This window comes from Anopheles merus, chromosome 2R (genome assembly GCF_017562075.2).
Source record: "Anopheles merus strain MAF chromosome 2R, AmerM5.1, whole genome shotgun sequence".
Classification (NCBI taxonomy): domain Eukaryota; kingdom Metazoa; phylum Arthropoda; class Insecta; order Diptera; family Culicidae; genus Anopheles; species Anopheles merus.
In genome coordinates, this window is record NC_054082.1 from 35,709,659 (window position 1) to 35,735,259 (window position 25,601).

General features: G+C 50.3%; 1 protein-coding gene and 1 long non-coding RNA gene across 6 annotated transcripts; one reads left to right on the top strand and one right to left on the bottom strand.

The window, feature by feature from the left end:
* Positions 1-480: 480 nt before the first annotated feature.
* LOC121589567 (transcription factor E2f1) lies at positions 481-24,119 on the top strand. 5 transcript variants are annotated; one of them, XM_041908582.1, is made up of 8 exons: positions 481-1,122; positions 4,995-5,030; positions 18,384-19,668; positions 19,788-19,951; positions 20,088-20,517; positions 20,616-20,808; positions 20,932-21,825; positions 22,715-24,119. In XM_041908582.1, the coding sequence occupies exons 3-8, from the start codon at positions 18,997-18,999 to the stop codon at positions 22,810-22,812; spliced, it is 2,451 nt and encodes an 816-aa protein (XP_041764516.1). In that variant the 5' UTR covers positions 481-1,122; positions 4,995-5,030; positions 18,384-18,996; the 3' UTR covers positions 22,813-24,119. The 5 variants fall into 5 exon arrangements, with proteins under 5 accessions (XP_041764516.1, XP_041764519.1, XP_041764517.1 ...); XM_041908585.1 differs by lacking the exon at positions 481-1,122 and adding an exon at positions 1,202-1,686; XM_041908583.1 differs by lacking the exon at positions 481-1,122 and adding an exon at positions 1,202-1,645.
* LOC121589568 lies at positions 7,143-8,438 on the bottom strand. The gene is made up of 3 exons (XR_006004326.1): positions 8,114-8,438; positions 7,589-7,776; positions 7,143-7,398 (listed from the first exon to the last, which is right to left on the bottom strand). It is a non-coding gene; the product is annotated as an uncharacterized LOC121589568 (long non-coding RNA).
* Positions 24,120-25,601: the final 1,482 nt, after the last annotated feature.

Here is a 25,601-nt window from a genome sequence, read left to right on the forward strand (position 1 = left end):
AGGCGCGAATCGTCTGAGCCCGGATAATGGGGTTAGCGCAGAACCAACTACGCAACGAGTTTCATCGACCAAAGTGTGCGGTGTCGGTTTGATCGATTAATTCCGCTATCGAAAGCAAATGCGATATCTTTTGCATTATGAAGTGAAAATTTTGAACTGCATTTGATGGTTTTTAAATGAGTGTTTGAATTATTTAAAAAAGTTTCAACTGATTTTTAATTAAAAGGTGTTACATCTTTAATTTGAAAATTTATAACAATTCCTTTTCTAGTTTCACGTTCTGCTTTTCATTGATGCTTAGAGGCGATAAAATTGTTTTTAATTTTCATCCGTTCCATACTTCCTGTCATTCGGCTTTTTTTGGTCGATCATCCATCGCACAGGCTCGACGAAACGGAATGAAATAGGCAGCACTGCAATACTGCTACCTGGGAACAATCATCATCAACAAAACGATTGTTTGAGCGGGGCCGCTATAGTGATGGTCCGTGTCGATGCCGCGACGATCCTTCCGTTCTCGCTGGACGGATAATTCCTCGTCCACATTCGATCGAAGCAACCCGCCCGTTTGCCGTCGTGCATAGGAGAAAAGCGCTGTTCCGCCCACCGAAGAGTGGGTGTGCAAATTTATTTTCGCAATAGTTATTGGTGCGCCCGCTGTTTAGTTGTGGAAAGTGACATTAAAAAACAATACACAACCGATACTCGTATACGCAAAAAGTGCGCTTGGGTGGAAAGTTGACGGTTCTTCGGCTTCTCGCGTACGCGTACGTGTGTCATCGAGGCGGACGACAGCGAGCACAACGCATATACCAGCCAGCAGAAGCAGAAGCAGCAGCAGCAGCAGCAGCAGCAGTAGCAGCAGCAGCAGATTAGGTTCAGTGGGTCTGAATGTTTACGGGACACAAACACATACACACACACAAATCCGTGTTCTTCCCTTTTCGAGTGCAAAGTGAGTGTGGCGAACGATTAGAAAAAAGGCCTTTGAAATTGGAATTTTCTCCCCCCAAAAACCGGGCCCATCATCATAACGCCCCCCCCCCCCCCCTCCCTCAATGGCACTCTGAAGTGAGGGAGCGCGCCCGAGCTGTTTCCTGGTGGGAAAAATCGCCGTAAAGGGTAAGTGAAATTCCGTGCCCACTGTGGCGCTCTCCATCACTTGGGCATGTTTTTTTTTTTGTTTCGATAATGGTGCCCCCGGTCCGAGCTGCCAATGAATAGATGCTGACGACGATGATGATGATGATGATGATGGTGATGATGATAGAAGAATACAAGTAGTGCAAAGTCAGACACTTCCCGCTAAGCAGCAGCAGCAGCAGGGGCGGCCGTGTCGAGGTTTTTGCTGGCTGTCAAGCACAAAACGTCGAACGCCGCGCGACAGCGAAAAGAACGTGAGCGCACCCACTTGTGCGTCGCCGTGTGTGCGGCGTAGTTTTTATAAGGGTAGGAAAAAAAACCTGCCAACCAGTGAAAAAGCCCACCTTTTTCCCGACCGCACCGAATTGGCCAGTTGGAAAATCTGGGCACATCGACAACAAACGGGCCTCGAGGTGTGTGTGTGTGTGTGGAAGGTTTTTTGAAGAAGGAATCGACCGCCCCAGACGCAACCCACCACGAACGACACGGTACGCATATTCTGGTGAGCAGCCCACTCTCCCGTCCAGTCCTTTTCCCTTATCGGTAAGCGAAGGTGGTAATCCCCAAATTGTCCACTAGCGCCCCACACCGTCCACAGTTGGAGGAAGAAAAATAATCGTATCTGCCCTTGGCCCTCATGGCGCGAGCCGCGCTGACACTGCGTGGTAAACCCTCCCCCCCAAGGGGTATTTCATTTTCATTGCTGACAGGGAACGCTTGTGCAATGCGGTCCCGCCGCCGCGTTTTCTCTTTCGGTGCTAATGAAAAGGCCGCCCGGCATGCATGGAAAGGGTCCGACGAAAGCTGACCACTGGCTTCCGGCATGTGTGTCATCCTGTTTTTTATTCCCCCATTCCGGGGTGTGCCTGTCTGTCGTCCGGCCGCACGGAGTCGAAGGGCGACCAAGGTGTGTAATTTTCGTCTCGGTCTCGGTCTCCTGATAAACTTAGAATGTGGCGTAGTGATCTTTTTCCAACCTCTTTTCCTTCCCATTTTGCTCGTGCTTTTGACACAACAGCGGACCAGCCACACGCACACAGGCGCGCGCGCGCGCTCGAGGGCGAGCGAGCTTTATGACAGGCCTGTGCCTGGCCGTCGCCGTGGTGTGGTTTTGCATTTTTACAATTTTGACACCGCCGCCTACTGCTCTGCACAAATGTGCCGATGTGTGTGGTTTGCTTAGATCGTGCTCTGTTGCGTGTGCGTTCGTGCGTGAGCGCATTTGATTTTGCTCTTCTTCTTGTTGGTGCAGGAATGCGCGACGTTTGGTGATGGTGGTGTGTGTTTGCGGAAAGCCTCGAGCGAAATCGAAGGGGGGAAAGGGAAGCGCCTATCGAAGGAAGCGTGAACTGTCGGGCAAGCTAGGAAGGGAGGGAAGGGTGTGAAAAGGGAACCTCCGACGGTTAGAAGACGGTCCGGCGTTGTGTAAAAAGGTTGTGCTGTGTGCACCACAACATCGTCACCAGACCTCTCCTGAAGTAAGCACACGCACACACACACATAAAGGCATACGCGGTAAGGGACTAACTGGCGAAATTCTCTCTCTCCCTTCTTCTAGTGTCGAGGGATTCGAGTCTTCCTTGTACGGAGGGCAAACAAGAAAACAGGACCACCCTTCCTTCTCTTCTCCCTTTTGCTGGCCGTGTGCCACTGTGTTGTGTCGTTCCCGGACGAGGAATGCAAAGGAAAACACACACACACACACACACACACACACACACACACACACACACACACACACACACACACACACGAGGAATGGGAATATCGGCAAAGCGAATGGATGGGAGCGAGCAGGCCAGGCGAAGAGCAGCGAAAAGGAAGAAGCGCGTCCCGGGGATGATCGGACGAAAGGATCCTCTGACCGCTGCTTCTTCGTTGCGTTACTGCTGCTGCTGCTGCTGATGCTGTCCTTACTCGCCTTTTTTAGGGTCGATTTTCGATTTTAAAACCTTCTGCACTCCTTATAGTCGATGAGGCAATGAAGGAGGACAGCAGCAGGGGTGTGAAGGGGAAATTTGCGTCACTTTAACTGCCCCCGGAAAGCAACGGGCAGAGAGACGTAGAGCGCGTTGGAAGGAAGCTTTTTAACGCAACGGTGTCCGTTTGTGCTGTTTGATTTTCCCCATTCTATGCTGCTTTGGATGTTGTGTGCATTTTATTTGTATGTTTTTTTCGGCACGATATGTGTGTGTGTGTGTGTGTGTGGATTGATGCCCGCGGATCGCACTTGATAGTCTACTGAGATGTGCGGCGAAGGGATACGCACATTAACATATCGAACAGTTCAACACCGGCACATACGAGTGTTAGTGTGTGTGTGTGAATTTCTTTTCTTTTTCCCTAACCTTTTGCTTTCTTGAGCTTCTCGGGGCAAGCAATCTTCGTTGGCCGGGTGGTGAGAGCTTTTTCTCAGCAGGCAGCGTTCTGACATTTGCGTAGTGACGTTTCGGGGCGCTTTGGCGTTTACGACGAGCAGCGGAAGGAGGGGGGGGGGGAGACGTGAGGGGAGGGCGGGGTGTTTTACTTCACAACCCAGCAAGTCAGCAAGTTGCCGGGTTGGCCCGATTCAGCAGCAGCATCCGTTTTCGGTGATAGGTGGTACAATGTCAACTGGATATAATCATCATCATCATAGTCGTCATACGCGTCAGCAAAGCGAGAGGAGGGAGGGGAGGGTTATGCTGAATCAGTAACAATGTATTTTTAGTCAAACGCTCCTCCAAGCTACCGTTTGCACTTCACCGGAATGATGATGGCGGTAGTAGCCGATTATTGCTTCAGCCCCAGTGCTTCCCGCATACCTACGCACCTCCCCGAAATGCCCCAAAGCATACGGCATAAATGCGTGAGTCGTCTAGTTATGTTGCGTATATGTTCCTCGGTAATCGTAGGACACACGCGCGTAGCGCTTTTATTTCTCGCCCGCAATCGCGCGCACCAAAGCGCGGCTTAGCCCGAGCGTGGCGGCGATTGGAGCTCTTGAATGGAAACAGATGACGATCGATTCGTGGAAGGGGAGAGGAGAGAGTGTGTGGCAGCGACAGAACGAACCACCGCTTTCTGCTTCGTCTGCAAGCAGCGCGTTCCGTTGCGTTGGATTGAAAAGAATGGGCGAGTAGAGACTTCCCTGGCCGAAAACCTTTAAACAACGGAGCGTGTATGCGTGCCGTGTATTTGTTGAGCGTTAGAGAAGTGTTTGTGTGTGTGTGTGTGTGTGTGTGTGTGTGTGTGTGTGTGCGCGCCTGTGAAAGGCCTCGAGCGAGGGGGGGGGGAAGAAGCGGCGGTCGTTGCTTTTGTTGTCATTGCCATATGTTGTTTGGCCGTATGCGTACGAGCGCGCCCGCCAGCAAACGGACGGTTTGACAGTTCTCCGGGTTGGCGCGTTTGCACGCACACCATCGCGCACCGGTTGCGGCGAGGGAGCCAGCTGTGCCGCGCGTGGGCCTGTGTGCGTGAGAGCGCCCTTGCTTGCTCCTCCACGGCTGAGTGATTTTGACAGTTGGCGGCGAGAAGCGCGCGTAGCCGTCGAGCAACGAGCAAACATCAACATTGTACACAATCGATGAACGAATCGCCCTAGAGGGAGCTGCACGGGTGCGCGCGACTGTCAGTCGATAGGAAAGGAAAATAATGGGCAGTTTAAATTTAAAATCGTGCCAACCGATAACTGGGAGGAATTATGGAGGTGGAATTATTACTTTATTTTGAGCTAAATGAAAGCTCATAAGCTCTGTTTTCTATGCGACTATCATTCGTATCTGTAATTTTATCGTAACGAAGCATTTTTGCTAAACAAACATGAAAATTAAGCAATCCTATTTTTTATTGTTTGCCTTTTGTTTTTGCAGATCGAGAGCAGCTGGAAGGGGAGCGATCACTAATAAGTAAGTAATGTTTAACAAAAAACACACTTTTGTAGAATCTTTAAACCATTTTTGCGTAAGCACAGATGCAGATTGGCCGTAATTTTTGGTGAAATATTGCACCCTGAGACATTTACATCTGCCGTTGTTGTTGTCATATCGGCGCTCAATAGACAAATGGTCTCCTAATTGGGTGATATTTCTTGTTGCAAAATTCGTTTGATCCGCAAGTTCACAGCCAGCCAGGTGATTAGGAAAAATGGTAACAAATCCATCGGATACCCGAACACCACTGCACATGCATGAGATAAATCGCTTCACGGCACCCAATCACCCAACGTCACTAAAGGGACACGGCGAACAAAAGCCGGAACAAAGGGAAGCACACACAATTTCGGATGCAATTGCAGTGGTGTGTTGTGTGTTCCTCTTGCTTCTTGTGCTCCATTTTTAATAACCCACGTGGTGTGTATCGTATGAAAAAGGGCCAAAACAGCAAAACCATAGAGGGGAGGGAGAGAGAGCACTGTGAAGCGCCGGCTCACACATCTGCTGCTGCATGTCGCGTTGCTTCCAGGGCGGACAAGAAAGTCCTTTTTGCGTGCCAGGGTTGGTTCCCCTGTTCTCTTTCCGGAACAAGAACTTACCTTCCTGTTGTATGTTTGTGTGTGAGAGCGATGCAACAGTGCGTAACAATAGCGTCTTATTTTTGCCTGAGAATAAGGGGTGCCACCGGCGGCGGCGGTGGCCGTGGCAGTTGTTGCGCCCGTGCATGCTTTTGCATGGTTACATCGGGTGGGGGGAATATGGTTAGTGTGCAGCAGAGGAGAAATGGCGTACAGTACAAGCAAGGGGGAAACAAACCAATTTAAGGAAGGGAAACGCGAAGGTAAAAGTCACCACAATGCTTCTTCGTCGAAGGAGCGAAGCGTTTCAAGCTTACGACTGGACTGTAACAATTTTAGAAAAGGGTCGTTTCCTTGATAGCACGGCTCCCTTGAGCGAGTGAGTAGGGTGAAAAGTGAAAAATTCAAACGGAAACACCGTCACTTGTGGGACAGTCCGGTCAGTTGCATGTTTTTAGCTTTTTTTTTTTTGGCTCATTTTTGCACATCTACAACAGCTAGAGGATCATTTGGGGAGTTACGTTTTTGTTTTATTGTTTCGCAAAATGTGCCACCCGTTTTCTTTTCCTGCGCACACACTGCCGGTTTGTGCATTTTCATTGACACAACTCTCTTGATAGACAGCTAGAGCGATTGCTGCTGCTGCAGCTGACAGGCGTGAAATAGTCGACGAAACGACGAAACGCGTTTCGCTGAAAGAATGCCCATGCATTCTCCTGCGTTAATCGATTTTGCTGGCTGTGTCCGCATTCGGGGTTTCGTAGAAAAGGCACGCACACAGCGAAACATTGCCCGCAAAGCCGCGCGGCCGTTGTACAAGCGGAACGCACACAGCAATCTCACCCATCGCAATAGAGTCGAGAGAGAGAGAGAGAGAGAGAGAGAGAGAAAGAGAATGAATCACGAGCGCGCTGTGCCTTTGCAGCAGCGCATATCAGCAGAAACAGCAGCAGCAGCAGCAGCGGGCAGGCAGCAGCTTCGACAGTAGAGCAGTGTGTGTCCGTAACAAGACCACCGCCAGCAGCAGCAGCGACCGTTTCCTCTGCTAAATCACAGGTAATACCAATCGCAGGAAGAGTCGTGCGAGAAGATGTGATAGGAGGGAAGCAGTCGTTCCCCTTTCTCGGTGCGACATCAGCACAGGGGCCTGGCCTGGCCAATGTGAAAACAGGCATTAGTGAGCGTGAGGAAGGAAGGGACGCGGCAATCAGAAAGGCGCCTTCATGCCTGAGTGTTTGTGTGTGTGTGTGTGTGTGTGCAGGTCGTTTCTGCATCTCGCGTTTCTCACACAGCACAGAATAATCGACGAAGGCCAAGGCGAAGCGGTGTGTGAATCGTCGACCGTCGCCGCCGTCTTGTGTGTGTCAGATACGGTTCCTGTAGCGCCACCGCACGGCTCGTCACAGTGTGTTCTCGTCGCGTCCGATAGCAAGAGGTGCGCGGTTTTTTTTCTTTCCCCCGATTTACTTACTCTCTGGTGCAATTGCCCGCAAGTAAGCAGTCTCTTCCCGGGTTGTGGGTGGGTGGGTGGGTATCAAAGTGTTCACTCCCCTCCCAACTGGGGGTCTCCATCCATGTCTCTGTTCTCTATTGTTTTCCCGTGCGGCGGCCAATACACCGTCACGAAAGTGTGACTTCGATTCATCGTGCGGAGGGTGGCGAGCCCCTTCGCTGATAGCAGGAGCAGCGAAAATGCAAATGTGGTCGGCCATTGAAGTTTTGCTGCTGTTGTTGTTGTTGTTGTTGTTGTTGTTGGAGGTTTACTGTTGTTCGGTGAAGAAGCAGTTTTTGATAGTCGTTGGTTAGAAATGGAATGGAGAACAACACAGGAAGAAAAGAGTGGCTCGCGGGTGTGGTGTGTGGTGCTGTGGCAAAACATTTTGACAGCGTGAAAAGATGAGAAGAGCGAAGAAAGCGAAGAAGAAGAAAAACGACAAAATTGTGCGTGCGTACCTTTTTGTGTGTGATTGGTCTGTGTTAGGCGTGCCCGGTGGGGGATGGAAGTCCTATAGAATATGGGGAGTGGGGGTCGGCCTCCTATCCTAGGGAACCGCGATCTTGTCAAAAACACATCTCATGGCCATCATCGCGCACTCGGCACACAGAGGCAGAGAAACATGGGTTTTGTGTGTGCATGCGTGCTGTAGAAAAGTACAACGCGAGCAAGAAGAGAGTAACTGTTTCCGGTGTGTACGAACGCGCGCGCGTTTCTGTGCATGTGTGTATGTGTGCGTCTGTGTGTGCGCGCGCGAGCTCCCCACAAACCCTCTTGCACATGCGGTTTGTATCTGATGTGCGTGTGTGTGTGTGTGTGTGTGTGTGGCTGTTCCGAAGATTGGTGGTGCTGATATTGTTCTCTGCAGAGACACATGCATATTCGCGTTCTACATACTGTCAGCACACTGTGTACGAAGGTCCCCCGCCTTCCGCCCGGCTCGCCTGTGTGTGTTGTGAAGATTGTGTGAAGAACTCGATTACCTTCTAACGCTGTGTGCGCCCTAGCTGTGCGTAAAAACACAGCAGCAACCCACAAACCGTTCACCGTTGCTGCCGCTGCTGCTGACAATCGCAATCGAAACCGTTCGAAATGTCATCGGCCCATGAATAGAGCAAAGTGACAGCTCCCCACTGTTGTGCTCTGTGTGTGTGTGTGTGCTGTGTGTGCTGGGCACGTTCTTCACGAGAACAGCGCACGGCAAGCAAAGGAGGGTTTGATGCCCGTTTGGAAGAGTAGGCCTCGGAGGCTTGTAATACCACAGCAAAGCATTCCACACAGACACAAACACGCACACACGCACACGTACATACTTCTAGCAACCATTTTCCAATGGTGGATAATTCCAGCTCTTCTGGCCTGTCGCTAATCTTCCTCCACATGTTTGCTTGCCCTCCTATTGTTTCGCTCTTGCTCTGGATGCGCCGATCAAGCTTGGGGCGATTGGGTGTGATGTGTGATAATTGATAACATATACCAGCTCCCAACACACCCATACACACATATGCACGCATTAGGTGAGAAAAGGTGCAACTTCCTTACTGCCCCCGGGTGGGTGGTTGCTTGCGGGGCAGCAGCACCTTTCATACATATCAGCAGTACGGGTCAGCACAAAATTGCTGACTGCTGTCTAGAAGGGCGGCCATATCCACAAGGCGTAATGATTGTATGTGCGTGTGAGTGTGTGCGTGCTGTGAGGAAGAAGACCACATCTTTGTGAGCGTGAGTAATATATTGTTCTTGAAGAGGCACACGGCGCGGTGGTTTTCCACGATCCCCACACCGAATGGTGCTGATTAGTGCGCCCGTAGTGATGCCCTCACACTGCTGCGCATTTTCACCTTTTATCGTCCACACTCACAATTGCATTTCCTTTTTTCTCCCCCCGTTTTAAGCGAACGATACGGCAAACCCTAGAAGAGCGGGGCCAAGCAAAAATAGAAGAACGAACGAACGAACGAACGAACGAACCAACCATTAGAATGATCGAAATCGATGCCAAACTACATACAGCCCTTTTTAATTGAAGGATCGCGCGCACTTGGAAAAGAGAGGGTCCGCGTTTGCCTCTGTGTGTGTGTGTGTGTGTGTGTGTGTGTGTACGTGTGCTGCTGCCGGCCGGTGTACCGATTTGTTTGAGGGTAAATCGAGTCTTCTCCCTGCGTTGCCAAAAAGCGGTGATTGCCGTGATTATCGTGCCGTCATCCCTTCAAACCACACACACGCGCGCGTTGCTGCTGCATCGTTGCTTTCCCATGGATGGCAAATTGGGAAAACGCACCCGGATTGGACTTAATTTTTACGACTATGCGTTCCAGTTTGCTCTATATTAGCATAATACACACAGACGCACATACATACACACACACCCCTTGGGAAACCGAGTTGTAGGTTTCACTTGGGCATGTATCTTCGGCGCGTTGCAAGGATCTGGAAGACTGTGCCATGTTCACGACGTACACTTGGGGTGCAAATGTGGCTCGAAGGGAGTAGAACACACGCGAGTGCATCAGAATGCAGTCATCAACACACATACACAGAGAGAGAGAGAGAGAAAGAGAGAGGGAAATGAATCTTCAAGTGAGTTGCTGTGCTGTGCGCAAGGGAAAATAGATGGAAGAAGCACCAAACACAGCACCAATTGCTGTTTCCCCTTTTTTTACTGGCTTTACAAGCGAAAAGGCATGGATGTGTGTGTGTGTATGTTTGTTTAATTTAGCCCGTAGAAATGCATATGCAAGTGGACGAGCGCTTTGCTAGACAAAACACCGGGTGTGTGTGTGTGTGCATCACTTTATGGCCGTGTCACCCCAGCGCGGCACGACCGGATAGCCTAAATTCAGCCAGGATCTTTCGAAAGCCGGAAGCCCGCCAGGGTTGTTGGGTGCGTTTGGAAGGTTTCGGCAGGATAGTAACGTTCAGCACCTGGGAGGAATTGGCTTTTTGCTCTGCCAAAGGAATCCACCCAGAGTGGATTCCCTCTTACGGTGGTGTATTCCTCTCACCCATACATCGACCCAAGCAAACAGTTCAACAGCGTATTGCTTTAGGAAGCGGACGATGGAGTATGGAGCATAAGGGGCAACGGGACGACACACAAGTCACCCTACCACACGGGATATCGGGGATTTTTGTTTCGAGGTTCGCAATTGAGCTATGGCGACGTGAATGCACACAGCCCAAGTTCTCGGCCCCCCTGCCTCCCAGCATCGGTAGCCTCAGTCATCTATGCGCCTTGGACGGCATGAAAAGCGAAAGCAACCAACAACCCTTTTTTGCCTTGTGCATGTGTGTGTGAGTCGCGTTTCGGACCTGTCAACTAAGCGCATCGGGGGGATTCCTGTGCATCGAATGATGGTGGTCGCGTTGCTCACCTTCTTCTAGCAGGAAAAGGATTTGGTTTCAGAGATATTATTTTTCAAATGTCCCTTCGAGTTTAAGCGCTTCAACTCACTACCACTACCACTACCACCACCACAGAGGCTTTGCTCTAATCCTGCCCCGCGGATGGTGAGCTCCATTCTCCAAAACCGAACCTTTTTGTCATATTAGAGCGTTTGCTTTATTCTCTCTCTCCATTTGCTTGGCGAGAACCATCATCACTAAAATCCAAGTCGAGGGCACATTCTGGCTGGGGCCCGATTTATGCTTGATGATGGGGGTCTCTCAGCAATCCCTCCCCCATCCCTTCTCGTGTATTATTTTGCGAGAGAGGCAGAGCAACACACGCGATCGATCGAGGACGGAACATTCATTTTGTTACGTTTTGTGTATGATCAACCAGACGCGACCACCGGCATTAAAGGCATTTAAAAGCCACACAGTGTGGGGACTTTAAAGCTCGTCCGTTTACTGCGGTTCCATGCGTTAATGACCTCTATACTACCTCGTCCACACTCGTCCCCGTGCTTGTGCACCGCTCGTTTAGCACAGGGGGCAGCAGCAGCAGCACTAGGTTAGTTTGACCGGAAGTATGCATGAATGGCAATCGCCGTGTGTGGTGGTGGGGATGCGTGTGGCGGGTCCTTGGGCGGGTAAACACAAAGTTTATGTTGTTACGCGCTTCCGTCAACAGTGCTGCTGCTACTTTAATTTTGTTTTTTTTTAGGTGGACAATATGAATGTACCCAAATGTCAGTTGTGCAAAGTGACAGTTCGAATCGAAATGACAGCCGGGTTTTCACAAGCGGCTGCTGCTGCCCGGTGGGAAGAATGTTGTTGTTCTTGTGAGATCTCTTTGCACCGTCGCCGTTTTCTTATGCCTTTCTACTATCGGAGGGTTACAATGTGAAAATGAGTGTTAAGCGCCTACATCAACACACACTCCCTTTGTTTTTTTTTACCCCACTGTGTGAGGCAGGATGCAGAGATTTTGCTGTCGCCATTTTGATTGCCTTAGCGCGAAGAAAAGTTAAATTCGGCGTTTTATTATTCCCTAAGCAAATTGATTCGCTCGGTCGTCAGAGCGCCGCCCCGCCGCACACTGCTGGCTGTGCTGGGGTGTGCTGCTTTTCTCCTTAGCTGTCACAGTCATCCATCCTACCAACGGAAAGGCTCAGTGCTAAAGATGGCAGATTCTACCGTTTTTTTGCAGCCTTCGGAGTGATCTAGCGGGTTGCGGCGCACAGCATTCAAATTCCTCCCTGGCCGCTCTCTCACACAACACAATCCTCCGCGGGACTGCTGTGTGTGTCTTCTCTTTAAATGCTGACCCCCCACTTCCCCCACCCAGGTGCGTGTGTTCGGTGTGGTGTGGTGTGCCGGTCTCGCGCTTGCTGGTCCGTGTCCGGCGTTGTTTCTTCTCGTTCGGCCGGCGTCAGGAATCTCACGATTTGGGACCAACAGCAGCGGACAGAGCACGATCCTTTTTGGCGTTTGCTGATGAAAACGCCCTGCTCTCTCACTCTCTCTTTCTCTCTCTTTATCTAACTTTACTCGCATACACGTTCACACACACACACAGGCGTTTAGTGTGCGTTTTCTGGTGCTTTCCTTTGCCCAGGGTCCCGTTCTCCTGTGTTCTGCGTGTTCGCAGCTGGCGGCGGCATTGCGGACGCGCAATGCTTCTTCCTTTTTTTGTTTTATTGCCTCTCGCTTCCCAAAATCAGTCCCTTCTAGCGGCCGTGACCGCGCTCGTCTGTGTATGTGTGTGGGTTGCTGATGTTGCTGCCTCATCGATGGGTTTAAATTATGTTATGCTCCTCCCGGTGCTATGCTGAACGGCGCGCCACCGGTTTGCGTCGCATTATTATTGTTCTTGTTGCTGTGTTCAATGATCCCGATGTGTGTTTGCGTTCTCGCTGTGTGTGTGTGTTTGATATGACCAACCAAACGTCATCACCACTGGCCTATGGGGACATTTTCAAAAGCATGGCAAAGATCTTGTCGGAGGATGATGAGATGATCGGCCGTGTCGCGCGGTTTTCCGGCATAGAGGGTTTTTTTACGGGAAAATGGTCCCATACGACATACATTGCACACTGTGAGAATTGACTGTGAAGTACGCGGCGGAAGGGGTTGCGATTCGAGGTCGCAGTTTAGTGGGCGCTTGATCGCATATTTTATTCCCTTACGTACGTGTATGCGCGGCGTCGCGGTTTTATTTCACCCGCTTACTTAGTATTCTCTCATAATTTCTCTCTCTCTCTCTCTCTCTCTCTCTCTCTCTCTCTCTCTCTCTCTCTCTTCGCTCTTTAAACTGCCGCCGATCCGCAAATGTTTTCTTTCGTTTCGATGTGCGGATTGCTCTAAAAATTTGGTGCCTGTTATGCTGTGCGTGCCGGCGTCCTCCGTTTGTCGGTGTCCATCCCCCCCCCCCCCCCCGCCGGGGCACATTATTACACAGTGGACTTTACTTTGGAGTTGGAATTATGAGGTAGCTTTTGTATACGCGCGAATGAAACGTGCAACACATACACACACTTGTACAGCGTGTGCTGGTGATGCGTCACCCTTTTCAGCCTCTTTGAATTCGCGTCGTTATCGATTCTGATGCGAAGGAGCCGAGATGATGGTGGAGGGGATGCGTTAGGTTGTAGGCGCATATTTATGTACAATTTTTCTGCTGTGGTTGGTTGCCGATGGTTATAGATTGGTGTTTGGGCTTGCCCGTGATTGTGATCGAAAGGGAGAGGAATGAAACACACACACACATACACGCAGGATCGTTTCGAGCTCTTTGGTGGTTTCGCTCTCCCCGTATCCGGTATTGGCGGTCTTTGCTTTAATCTTGGTGCTGCGATTTTCGGTGACCCTTCTGGAGAACCGTTCCACCCGTTCGGAATGCCTCCAATAGGATCATACAGATGTGTGTGTGTGTGTGTATGAGAGAGAGAGAGGAGGGAATCGGAGGCGAAAGTATTCCTGCAAAGGAAGGTAGGAGGAAGAGGGTGATGGGCACTAACAGCCAGGAGATGAAATTGTTTTGAAACCTGCTTTCCAAACATCATTCATTTTAACGTTTACATCCGGTGGCTGGCTGTGGTGCTGTTGTAAACCCGCGCAGGGCTGTGTGTGTGTGTGTGCTTGGTGTGTAGGGTGTGAGATGTGTTGTGAGATGTTCTCGGTCTCTGCTGCGCTCTGTACGAATTAATGATTAGAAAGACGATGCATGCCGTGTGTGTGTGTGTGTGTGTGTGTGTGTGTGTGTGTGTGTGTGTGTGTGTGTGTGTGTGTGTGTGTTTTCGATGGAAAACTGCGAAGATAGCGCAAAAAAGAGCGAAATCACATGTTGCCGTCTGAGCGGCGCGGTGTTTGCTGTGTGGCGATTGACCTGTCCGGTTGGCTATTATTATTATTATTATTATTATTATTGCTCAATTACTCGATGCGCCATTTTGGTAACACGAACACCAGCACCCGCTTACACACACCCACACACACACACATGGTAAGGAAAATAGTTTGAATTTTGTTATTTTGGGAAAAACGTGTCGAGAGAAGAGGATACAATAATGTAAGCAGAAGACTACAAGTGTAATGCTTACTTACTTTTACATGTTTTACTTCTTGCAAAGCTTTTTTTACGATCAGAAGCTGTAACTACTAGAAGGACATGTGGGACAGTCTGTGGGACAGATCGCCCCCCTCTACCGTGGCATTTTCTATTAACTCTTAACAGTGGTCTGCTTCGTTTGCTTATCATCCTATGCCTCTAAAATGCCATCAGTGGCATATAAAGGAAGGAGTAAATATGGTTGCACAACGCCCCCTGAACAATCATACATGTGGAATGTGTAATTTGTTGCAAATTTGCCGCTTATTATTGCACAATCAGTGCTATCTGGTTATCTAATACGGCTGCATGACTCACACAATAGAAGAGAAGTAATAAACGACCAGCAGCCAGCAAACCCAGCCGGTGTTGGCAAGTGGAAATTACCAACCACACATGTACCACAATATATTTTCTTTTTCAGTGCCGGCACACACGCTGGACCCCCGATCCCTTCTACCCCACGTGATATGCTGTGGTGATGCCGAGTATTCTAAAATTCAACCAGACAGCAATACACAAAATCTGTGCACGCGGGTGCACACTGCACACTTCACCATCCATCCATCACGGGGCGCGCACATGTGTGCGTAATTGTACAAAGGTCACTGTCTTCTTCAAAATGTTGTGCGCGTGTGTGTGTGTGTGTGCGCGCGAAGAAAGGCTTAGTAACATGCCGCATATCAGAAGAAGGGAAATGGGAAAAATTGTGTTGGACACACATGTGTGTGGTGCAGGACGACGCCGTGTAGGGGAGATCAGTGGCAGTCTCTAAATCTCTCCACCCAAGCACGAGGACGGACGACCCCCAACTGCGTGTAATTTGTTCATTTTGTTTTGTTTTTTGTTTGTTAGCGTCCTCTAACCGGCATAAGTTTTGACCCAACTACAGCGCATCCACTTTGGCTGGCATACCACCTTCTACAGCCGATGTGTTGTGTCTGTGCGAAGCTGAATGATATGATGAATGATAGAGGGGCGAATGAAAGACACGGCCGTTCTCGCCACTGGCAATGGTGTTGTTGTTGCCACATGTGTGTGCAGTTGCAGCGACGGGCAGTAGGGACACCACACCGCATTATTCGCAACTCCATTTTGCCACCGAGAACGTGGAGGAGAAGGAACGGGGCGGAACGGGACACCATACCAGCATGGAATGGAATTTGACAAAACCTTCTCCACCAAAAGGAAGGGAGGAACTCGTAAAAAGCCAGCACCACCACTGTGTGCGTAGGGGAAAATGAACTTCGCGCTTGCCAATGTGTGTTTGGTCGGCTGGGAAAATTTTGCTGTTGTCTCCAAGAGCACGGTCGCCGCCTGCTGCTGCTGCTGCTGCTGCTGCTCCTTTTTGCGCGGGGACCGATTGTGCCGCGAACCTATTTATAGACCGCTTTTTTTCTGTCTCAATTCCAGAAAGGACCGACGAAACGACATGTCGTTAAGGGCACACACACACACACCCCGAAAGTTGGATGAGATGATAAAGTGTGCGTGTAAGTGTGTTTATCACTGAGCTTCTGTGCGTTACGCTGGAGCGACTGTCTTGTTACACCTGTCAGATTGCCTCGAATTGTACCTTTTTTCACGCTTCGCTTGCAACGTTTCTCGATAAAGCAAACCCCCCCCCCCTCCCCCTTGCGACAAAAAGGGCTGAGGGAGGGAGGATCGATACCACCACACCACCACCGTGTGGAGCTTTTGTTGGGACCCCGAGAAACGTCATCTCCCTCTGCGACACTGACGTTTGTTTGACGTTGAGTCAAAAAGAAGAGGGCGCGCGCGCGCGCGCGCCAGAATTGTTGTCGGAAACAACCCACACACAGCACGGCACAAACGCACTTCTACACTGACGGCGAAAAGCGGCGAGAGTATGCTGATGTACGGCCGCGCACCGCTTCGTATTCAGGGAAGAGCATAAACATAGGGAACGGAGAGAGAGAGAGAGAGAGAGAGAAAGCGAAAGGTTGTGTGAGAGAAAAGCGAGCTGTTCTGTGCTCTCTATCCCTTCCTGTGTTTGTATGTTAGTCTATCCTGCACTGTAAACAAGCTACACACTTGCCTTTGGGTTGGTGCTGCCGGGTTGCCGGTTATACACACGAAGCACACTACACCGAGCGCGCGGCTGACTGAGTAGCTCTCTGCCTCGTCGTGGTCGTAATATGGTGCCAGTCAGCAAAAGAAAATGCGAGCGAGAGAGAGACCGCGCGCACACACCCTTCTACAGCGGAGGGGGCGTTAAGGGTGCCGTTTGGGATCGGTGCCTCCATCGTGAGCGCGAGCAGAGAGAGGAGAGCGGGCATTTGAATGGAGAGAAGAAAAGTGACGCTTCGAGCGGTTGGAAAAAGCGCGCGCGTGCCGCCGCTGATGATCGCTGAACCAACCCTCTAACACACACACACATAAGCAGGCGGCCCAATGGGGCGGCTCTTCGTAATGTTCGTAGCAGTGTAGACGGGCAAAGCGCGAAAGCACCACCAGCCGGACCCCAAAAAGCCAGCGCGCCAACATATGCGATTGGGGAAGGAGGAGCAGGAGGAGAAGTAGATGATGGTGCTGTGTGTGTACTTGACGTTTCTCTCACAGGGCACTGCTGTGGTGTGCAGTGTAGTGATGTGTGTTATTTTGTAGTGTTGCCATTGCTTCACGATGATGTGGTGTGGTGGATGTGTTGTTTTCCACCATCCGTCCCAGCACACTTACACACTTGGCAGAGGGCGCGCAGTGTGTAGTTCCACTCTCCGGTTCTTGGCGAAACACGGTGGTACACACATGCAACACACACCCTTGTGAGTGCGGGTTCGAGTACGGAAACATCCGCCCTCGTCGAAAAACCACGGCAAAAATCATTCTGCTTTTTAATAACCGCCTGGCGTGTGTGTTTGTGTCGTTCATTGCCGGCAAGTGCCTGCCCCCGTGGGGAGTCCTGTGGAAAATTTCTCCTGTAATCTCGTTCTGTGTGTGTTTGTGTGTGTTGGGGCGGTTTAGATTGTGTCGTTAAAACGGCACATATCGTGTCCCTTCATCATTATCAGCATCAGCAACGACACCGACACCACTGTCCGACATTTTGTTTGCACGGGGCTAGGCAGCAATTCTAGAACAATTGCATCCACGGTAGGGGGCGCGTAGGACGCGGGAGGACGCGTGGGACGCATTACCGTAAAATTCTTATCTTTTCTCTGAGCCTCCTCTCACCCGGGTGGTTGAAGCTTTCGATTTCAATTCACCGTGTCTGCCCAACTTCTGCCCAACCTAAGCGCAGTCGTCGCCGTGGTGTGTGTGTGTGTGTGGTGTGTCTGTCATCCTTGACCCTCCCATCGGCCTGCCGGGAATGTTTAACTTTCGCTCGAAACGCTCTCTTCGTCCGGCTCTCCGCCTCTCTTGCCTCTCTCTCTCTCTCTCTCTCTCTGTGGTGTTCTTCCGTTCGGTTTTGTGGGGGGTTTTACTAGATTTTGTAAATTTAAATGGTTGTCTCGTCTGCAAAGCTGCGATTCTATGTCTTTGCGTATACGCGCGCGTGTGTGCGGGTTTGTGCGTACGTGTCGCAGTTTAAAGTGCTCCATTTCCATTCTCGCCATCGGTCCCTCCTCCCCCCCCGCCGGTAGTTCTGATTATGCATATGCAAAAGCGTGGCAAAGGTTTGTGCAACATCGCACAATGTTGTTTCCCGTGTCTTCCGTGTCTATCGTGTCTGGAAGGGAAAAGGTTTTCGCGGCTTTCATCATTCCCCTCCTCCCCGGAGGACGGTTGTTGACGGGGGTTCGGGTTTTAGAGTGATTGTTAGAAAATTGTCAGCTTCCCATGTATATAGGTCACGCGCTCTTCTGGCGCTGAATGGTCAGCAACGGAGCACACGCCAGTCAGTCGTTCTTTTTGGAGCCGTTTTCGCTGAGCTTTTATATCTTCCGTTTGCGCGCGACTGTGGGTTCCTTGGACAAAGTGTGCGCCGCCGCGTATCATTATGAGGAAGAAGACGCGTGCGCTCCGCAGGTGCTAGAGGTGTGTCGGCAATGATCAGTTGGGGGGGGCTAGTGGTGCGCGCATAGCAAGCGCATAAAGTGCGCAGTTGCATATCATTGTGGCGGAGATGGATCGCGCCATGGTTGGAGTTGTTGATTTAACAATATCACCAGGCTGGATGGAATTGTTCTTGTACTATTATATATTATTTTTAGAAATCTTCACGGGTGGACAGTATTGTCTATCTGCACAGTTATGGTAACCATTTAGTAACATTTTTGCTTCCTTTTCACCCACAGATGATCGAATTGTGCAAGCAGCAGCAGCAACAGCAGCAGTTGCGTAGTAAAAGCCACAGAATGCCTTCAGTTTACGCTCGCTGAACCGTCGCTACCCCTCCCCCGGGTATTAGCTCTAGGAAAGACACACGCGAGTAGTGTACAAAAACTAAAAAAAAAAAAAACAAAAACTTAATCCCGCCGACACCTGGACTCCTACCAACCCTCAGCCAAAGTCAAAGTTTTGCAAGTATGGTGTGAGTGCAACGGGGAGTACAGTGCAATTCTGAACCGCGCGCTTGTCTCGTCCGTCAGTGTGTGTGTGTGTGGGCAGGCGAGGGCAGGATACGGTGAGGGTGGGTGAAAAAAGGTCCTGCTTCCTTCGTCACCAACAAACTTTCCACTCACACACACACCCGCCCCTTTGTGTGGCGCAGAAGGGGGTGCGTGCGCGCGCGCTCACTCGTACGTCCAGTTTTGCTGTATGGGCATGGTGTGGTGGTGGCCTACGTTGGTCTATGTATGACATTGGCGAGAGGAAGGAGACGTGTGTATCATCCCGTGTCCCGTGAAAGCGAGCGGCAGCAAGAAACGCGGTGAGAACACTAGTGCGCGCTCCGCACCGTTCCGGAAGATGTACGCGAAGCAGCAAACAAAGGTCGCTGGTGGAGGAGGAGGAGCAGTAGGTGGTGGTGGTGGTGGTGGTGGTGTTGGTGTTGGTGGTAGACAAAGCATAAAGGCTGAGTATCAAGCCGGTGGTGGCAAGGCGGCGAGTGGCGGTGTGTCCGGTGCCGAGCGTCGGGCCAGTACGGTTTACGCGCGGAAAGCGTCAGTGGTCAGCAACAGTAGTGACGTGTCGAACGATGACTACGAGGAGGTCAAGCCGGACCTGCACGTTAGCTCGCACCTGCTCGACCACGGGTACGGGTGCGGGGTCGTGGGGGGTTCGTTCACGACCGTGCCGGTAATTTCCATCCCGCCGGCGCATCCCAAACAATCGCAGCATGCTGCAGCAACCGAGCAGCAGCAGCAGCAGCGTGGCCATCATCAACACACTAGTAGTAACGTTAGCAGTAGAAACAATCACTCCAACGGCAGGAGCAGCCATCATCACAGTAGTACGCCCACTTCAACCACCATGCCATCATCGTCCTCAACGACAACCTCACGCAGCGGGGGCAAGCAGCAGCAGCAGCAGCACCAAGAGCAACAGCAGCAGCAGCAGAATCAGACCCAGCAGCAACAGAACCACCACGGCAGTGGCAAGCACAACGCGGCCGATCCACCGATCACCAACTTTTTCAGGGTAAGTGAGACAGCGTTTCCGCTGTGTGAAACGGAACAAAATAGAGGGAAGGTTGTGTGTTTGTCCAGGTTGTTGCGAAATCGAATGACACCTTTAATTCACCTTCCTACCCTTCTTAGGCCATCAAACGATCGTCACAATCGTCGAGCATATCTCCCACACCGGCCAAAATAGCGAAAAGCAGCAATGGCAGTAGCATGAAGACGCCCAACTCCACCTGCTCCACGCCAACATCGTCAATATCGTCCTCTTCGTCCAAGAAGCGCTACTCCGAACGAACTAGGTACGAATCTTATCGCTATAAAGTTGCATTTGTTTTTCTTTTTCCGCTTGTCCCTTTTCCTGTTGGACAATTATGTGTTGTTGTGCGGTTTAAAAAATGATTCTCAAATCCCCCTCACACACACACACGCCAACAGGTACGACACGTCGCTGGGGCTTCTGACGAAAAAGTTCATCGATCTGCTGAACGAGTCGCCGGACGGGGTGGTCGATCTGAACATCGCGTCGACGAAGCTGAAGGTGCAGAAGCGGCGCATCTACGACATCACCAACGTGCTCGAGGGCATCGGCATGCTGGAGAAGAAGTCGAAGAACAACATCCAGTGGAAGTGCGGCAACACGGTGTGCAATATCGATCGCAACACGCGGGTGCAGCGCGAACGGTACCGGTTGCAGCAGAAGGAAAACTTGCTGGACGAGATGATCGTCGAGCTGCGGACGGCCACGAACGAGGAGATGGCGCACACGAAGCAAGGCTACTTTACCTGTCAGGATCTGAGCTCGCTGGAGATGTTCCGCGAGCAGACGATCGTTGTTATTAAGGCACCACCAGAGGCTAAACTGGAGGTGAGTGGTTGCGCGTTGCGTTCGCGTGTGTTTCGTGCTGGCTGAATGGTTGCGTAATCTATGCGTGTGTTCTGTTTCTGCGTTTCCCTTTCGCTTAGTGGATGAACGAGAAAATGCAACGAGAAATTGTGCTAAAATCTGAGAAGGGAGAGATCGACGTGTTTATCTGTCCAACGGACGAGCCCGGCGTCGTCGACAGTCCGGCAGTGATCGCCGGCGACCCGCTGCTGGAAAACTTCGAGCCCGTACTGTCGCCCTTCCAGCGAGTGGACAAAACTTCCAGTCCAAGGCGTGAGTATTGTTTCTTTTGGCCTCTCTAATGATAGTCGGTCGAAAAAGCCACCGGTTTCTTTGGTGTGTGCTATATGAATGATGCTTATCGCTTCCGTGTTTGTGTTCCCCAAACGCCGCCAGGAGGTGCCGCAAACCCGTCCCCGTACGCGGCTCAGCGCAATCTCAACCGTGCATTGTTCGAGGAAGGGTCTGTGATGAAGAGCGAACCGGCGGATGGTGGTGCCAGCGAGAGCAGCATACACTCGGCCGTTGCGTCTCTGTTCAACCTGTCCGGCAGCAGCGTGCCGCAGAAGGTGGTGGTGCATGCCGAGCGGTACGAACTGCCCCTGGGCAGCAGCGGCAGCCCGCTGGCCTCATCCAGCAGTACGTCCGGTGCGGGCGACTGCGGTACCAGCAGCTACTACCACCACCATCACCACCACCACCCATCCACTGCTGTTGCTCCTGCTGCTGCGGTGGCAGATCCATCCGAGTTGCATTTCGATGCTAGTCAGACAACGACGACGATGATCGGGTCCGCGGCGACAACGTCCAAGACTGGCGTGAGAGTTAAATCCGAACATGTGCCTGATAGTAGTAATAGTAGAAGTAGCGAAATGCTACCACCGTCCGCCATCTCGGCGGACAGTGGCGTGTTCGTGTGGGGTGACGGCGTGATGGACGGCGACGAGCATCACCATCATGGCAGCGCCAGGCACGATGGCGGTGGTGGTGGCACCGGGATGGCGACGTCATCGTCGTCGTCCAGCTCGTCGTCCACCGTTTCGTCGTCCATGCTGTCCGGTGGCGTGATGGGCCATCTGAACAACAATCACATCCACGGCGGTGGCGGCAAAGCGATACCGGAGGAGATCACCAACAAGAACGCATCGCTGTCGGATACGAAGCTGAGCCCGAACCTGTTCCAGTTCGACTTTGGCAGCACGATGTCGGCGCTAAAGCCGCCGAGCACCAAGTCCTCGCCGGAGAATCTGCACCAGCGCTACGGCCTGTCAGATTTCGACGCAATGCATGGTAAGTGTGGGATGAATGCATCGTTAGCTGTACATTCGTATGATAGCACACAGGGGAGGGGAGAAGTTCATGTGTGTGTGTGTGTGCGTGTGTGTGTGTGTGTGTGTGTGTGTGTGCGTGTGTGTGTGTGAAGCTTTCGACAATCTTCTGGCGAGAGCGACGAGGAGCTTCGATTTGCGAGTTGCATCCGGCAAGAACTTGGAACTGTGATCTGTGTGGTTATTAGCCGCGTTTGAAGCTTTTCACATCACAGTCTGAGTTCTTGCTCGATGGTTCGCACCGTCATCCGAACGGTCGCCGAGGGTTAGAAGTAGCGCAGGTCTGTGTGGGGGAGCCAAGGGCTAGCAGTGGTGATACGTACTCATCGAGATTAGACCATCGATAGGGGACGATGGTTTGTGTGGGGGCAGATGGGGGTTTTGTTTGTGTGTGGTTTATGTGGATTTTGCATCTTTTGTGTGTGAGCGTGTGTGTTTGTGTTACTGTGTGGTGGAGTTGTGGTGTTTTGTGGCCTGTGTTTGTCGAGTTTTACGCGTGGCAGTGTTTTACGTCATCATCATCGATACCGGCGCTGAACTCTCGTGGGTCTGCAGTAATTCCAAGCGGCCACATCGTTCATGTAGCACCATGAGATTCAGCTCCGGTGTTTGGATGAAATGCTTTGTTGTATTGGCCAGCCCTCTTTCTCCTCAACTGCATCATATTACATACTTACCTGCCAACATATAGAGCTTGTGTAACAACGATTGGTAATCTGGGTTAGGGAATCGTTTCATTTGGTTTTAGCAAAGTAAACTGAAATTGAAAATTCATCGCATTTAAGACGCGTGCGCGCCATAAGGCTGCATTTAAATATAGCTTAGTAATTTTGCCCTTGTCCTTCTTTCAGATCTGGACATTTTCCTACCGCTGGAACCGACCGCCGACTACAATCTGTCCCTAAACGAATCGGAGGGTGTGTTCGATTTGTTCGATTTCAACTCATAAAGCTGGTAGAGGCGGCCGCTCTAGCCGCACAGAGTTGCCCGCACAACAAGCACCGGACCGGCGCCTACTGTGTGCTGTTAAAAGGATATTCGCAAGCTGCGCAACTCCGGCAGAGGCGGGCAAACGCGCGCGGTCACATTCATTTTCAAACCTTACAAAACCGATACGCTTTCACCTATAGTATGCGCAGCAGCGAGCGCATCCACTGCTACCAGTTTGTAGCAGCGGTAGCAACAGTAAAGCATATTATCATCATTACAAGCGGGGGGAGAAGAGCACGCCGCAGCACGTGCGTGTAACGAAATTGGCACAAAACAAACGGTGTTAAATTAGGAGTTTTTTTATGATTAGAAATGCAGGCTAAGGATAGTAATTTTAAGGCAATTAGTGTTTTTTTTTCGAATTAGCATTACTTTAAACGAATCCTTATTTTCAAGCGCGTGCGTATGTTTGTGTGTGTGTTGGTGTATTTGCACCCATAACCGCTCCACAATTTTAAAGCACTCCCCCCCGGTGGGGGGTAGCAGCATATGCAAATATGCGCGACGGAAGGCTCTATTTTTAAGTTTGCAAACAAAGTGTGCAGGTGCATTATTAAAACCAAACAATGTCAATATTTCTCCTTTTACTCCTTCCCTTCCTGCAGGGGTACAATCAGGATATTCTCTCCCCTCTCCCCCGCCGTCACCCACTGAAGAGAACAAAGCCCATACAGTCGCAGAACGACATCATCAATCCCGGCCTAGCCACCATCATCCCCGCCCCTGTTTTGCCTATACTCTCCTCTGCTCTGCCGTATCATTTTGTTTGTTGCTCAATTTTGTTAACAAGTTTGTTTTCGCCTGTTCTTGATGGTTTCTTTCTCACGCGGGAGGGGGCACCCCACAACAAAGTTATTTCATTTGATAAGTATTTTCTTTTGTTGAATTTTGTTTTGTTTTGCGATGTTTTTTTTTCTCGTTCTTTCTGCCAATGCCCCTTTTTAGTTATTGCAAACTTATTTCCCCACACCACCACCACCACCCACCCCACAGAACTGAGAGAGTTGTGTAATATTAGATGCGTAAGGATGAAAAAACAAAACAACACGAGTGGGAGACAAACCTTTTGTTTACTTCCGATAGGTTTTGAACAAGAGTGTATGCGTGTGTGTGTGTGTTGCTATTAAATCTGTGGCATTGTAACATTATGCCTCGATGTTAGTAGAATCTGTTGCGAAAAAAAGCCACCAGCTTCGGCAAGAGAAATGGGGGAGAAGAGAAAGCGAGAGAGAGAGAGAGAGAGAGAGAGAGAGAGAGAGAGAGAGAGAGAGAGAGAGAGAGAGAGAGAGAGAGAGAGAGAGAGAGAGAGAGAGAGAGAGAGAGAGAGAGAGAGAGGAAAGAAATGCAACCAAATCGTTTTGGATTCGGAAAACTTACCAAGTCTTTCGGCAAGTATAGCAACATATTAAACAGCAACACGAACACGCAAGGATAAGACTTAATCATTTTTCATCCATCTTGCGTAGTTACTTTTTTGTTTGTTTGTGGTAAACCGTAATGTAAATATAGTCGATAAGGATTGTAAATTATTTTCAATAAATTGTTCCGGTGCGATTGAAAACCACATACACAAGCACACACCACAAGCACACACACACACACATACACCGACGGCAAAGGGAACGTTCAAGTACATCGGTAGATGAACCAGATGAAAACATAGTTTTTTGTTGTTGTTATTCTTATCTCTTATCTCCTTCCCTCACTCGCTGTGAAAAAAAGCAACGTACAAGCAACGAGGATTATGTGTAGCATAAATGCGATGATGCGCGCGGGTGTGTGTGTGTGTGGTAGATGTACATGCTGTACAAACGTAACTAGCATTTGAGAAACAAAGGCAAAACCTCTCGTTCGATGAATTTTCGACTGAATCTGGGAAAATGGGAATGAGCGAATGCCATTGCGCTTAGGCGGAGTGAGGGTACAGGCAGTGCGCAGTGCGTTCGAAACGATGGATGGATGTAGAGCACTGTGTTGTCGCTGATGCCGGAAGAAATAGGACTTATACATGGCTAGCTAATGGCACACACCGGCAGGCAGATAAGAGAGGAATCGAGAGAGAGAGAGAGAGAGAGAGGGGGAAACAGACAGAGAGACAGAAAGGGAAAGCAGAAAACGAATCGAGAAACGGCCGATAAAGGTGTCGCACGGTCGCATATTTTAAATAAACCTCTAGTACATTAAGGCTCATATGGGTGTGTGGGGACTGCAGCGATGATAGTAAGTGCGATATAATACACACACAAGGAATCCAGGAACATTCACAAGAAATAACGTTAACGTTGTGTAGTGTAGAGTAGAAACAAAGCAAGCAAACAAACACACGAGCAAATATGATTCTCTGGGACACAAACTTAAGTAAAACACAAAACAACTAGCCGCGCAATCAGGAGAGGGGCGTGTGGTTGGTGGCATCATCAGGAGAGTACGGATGGACAGAGCAATTCTGTTTTTTTTAGACGCAAAGTGTGCAACTTTTTTGTTCTGTAAAAATAAGCCAATACCAATAGTAAGGATAATAATAATAGAGCACACTACTCTGAACCAGGTATGTGATTAAATAGCCGCCGGATCGTTTGTGAGACAAAGAGAGCAGAGCAGAGTCGAGTGAGAAATAGTACGTGTCATTGATCAAATGCTTTTTGATAGCAACAACTCCAAGCAAAGAATGTACAAGAAAACCAACCCTTCTAAATATATACACTAAGATGTGTGTAATTGCCACAACATAAGTAGCCAGTCAGTAGA

Coding starts and splice junctions, on each gene's coding strand:
- LOC121589567 (XM_041908582.1), top strand. CDS start 18,997: ATGTACGCGAAGCAGCAAACAAAGGTCGCTGGTGGAGGAGGAGGAGCA. Junction 20,809..20,931: donor CAAAACTTCCAGTCCAAGGC/GTGAGTATTGTT, acceptor AAACGCCGCCAG/GAGGTGCCGCAAACCCGTCC. Junction 21,826..22,714: donor AGATTTCGACGCAATGCATG/GTAAGTGTGGGA, acceptor TCCTTCTTTCAG/ATCTGGACATTTTCCTACCG.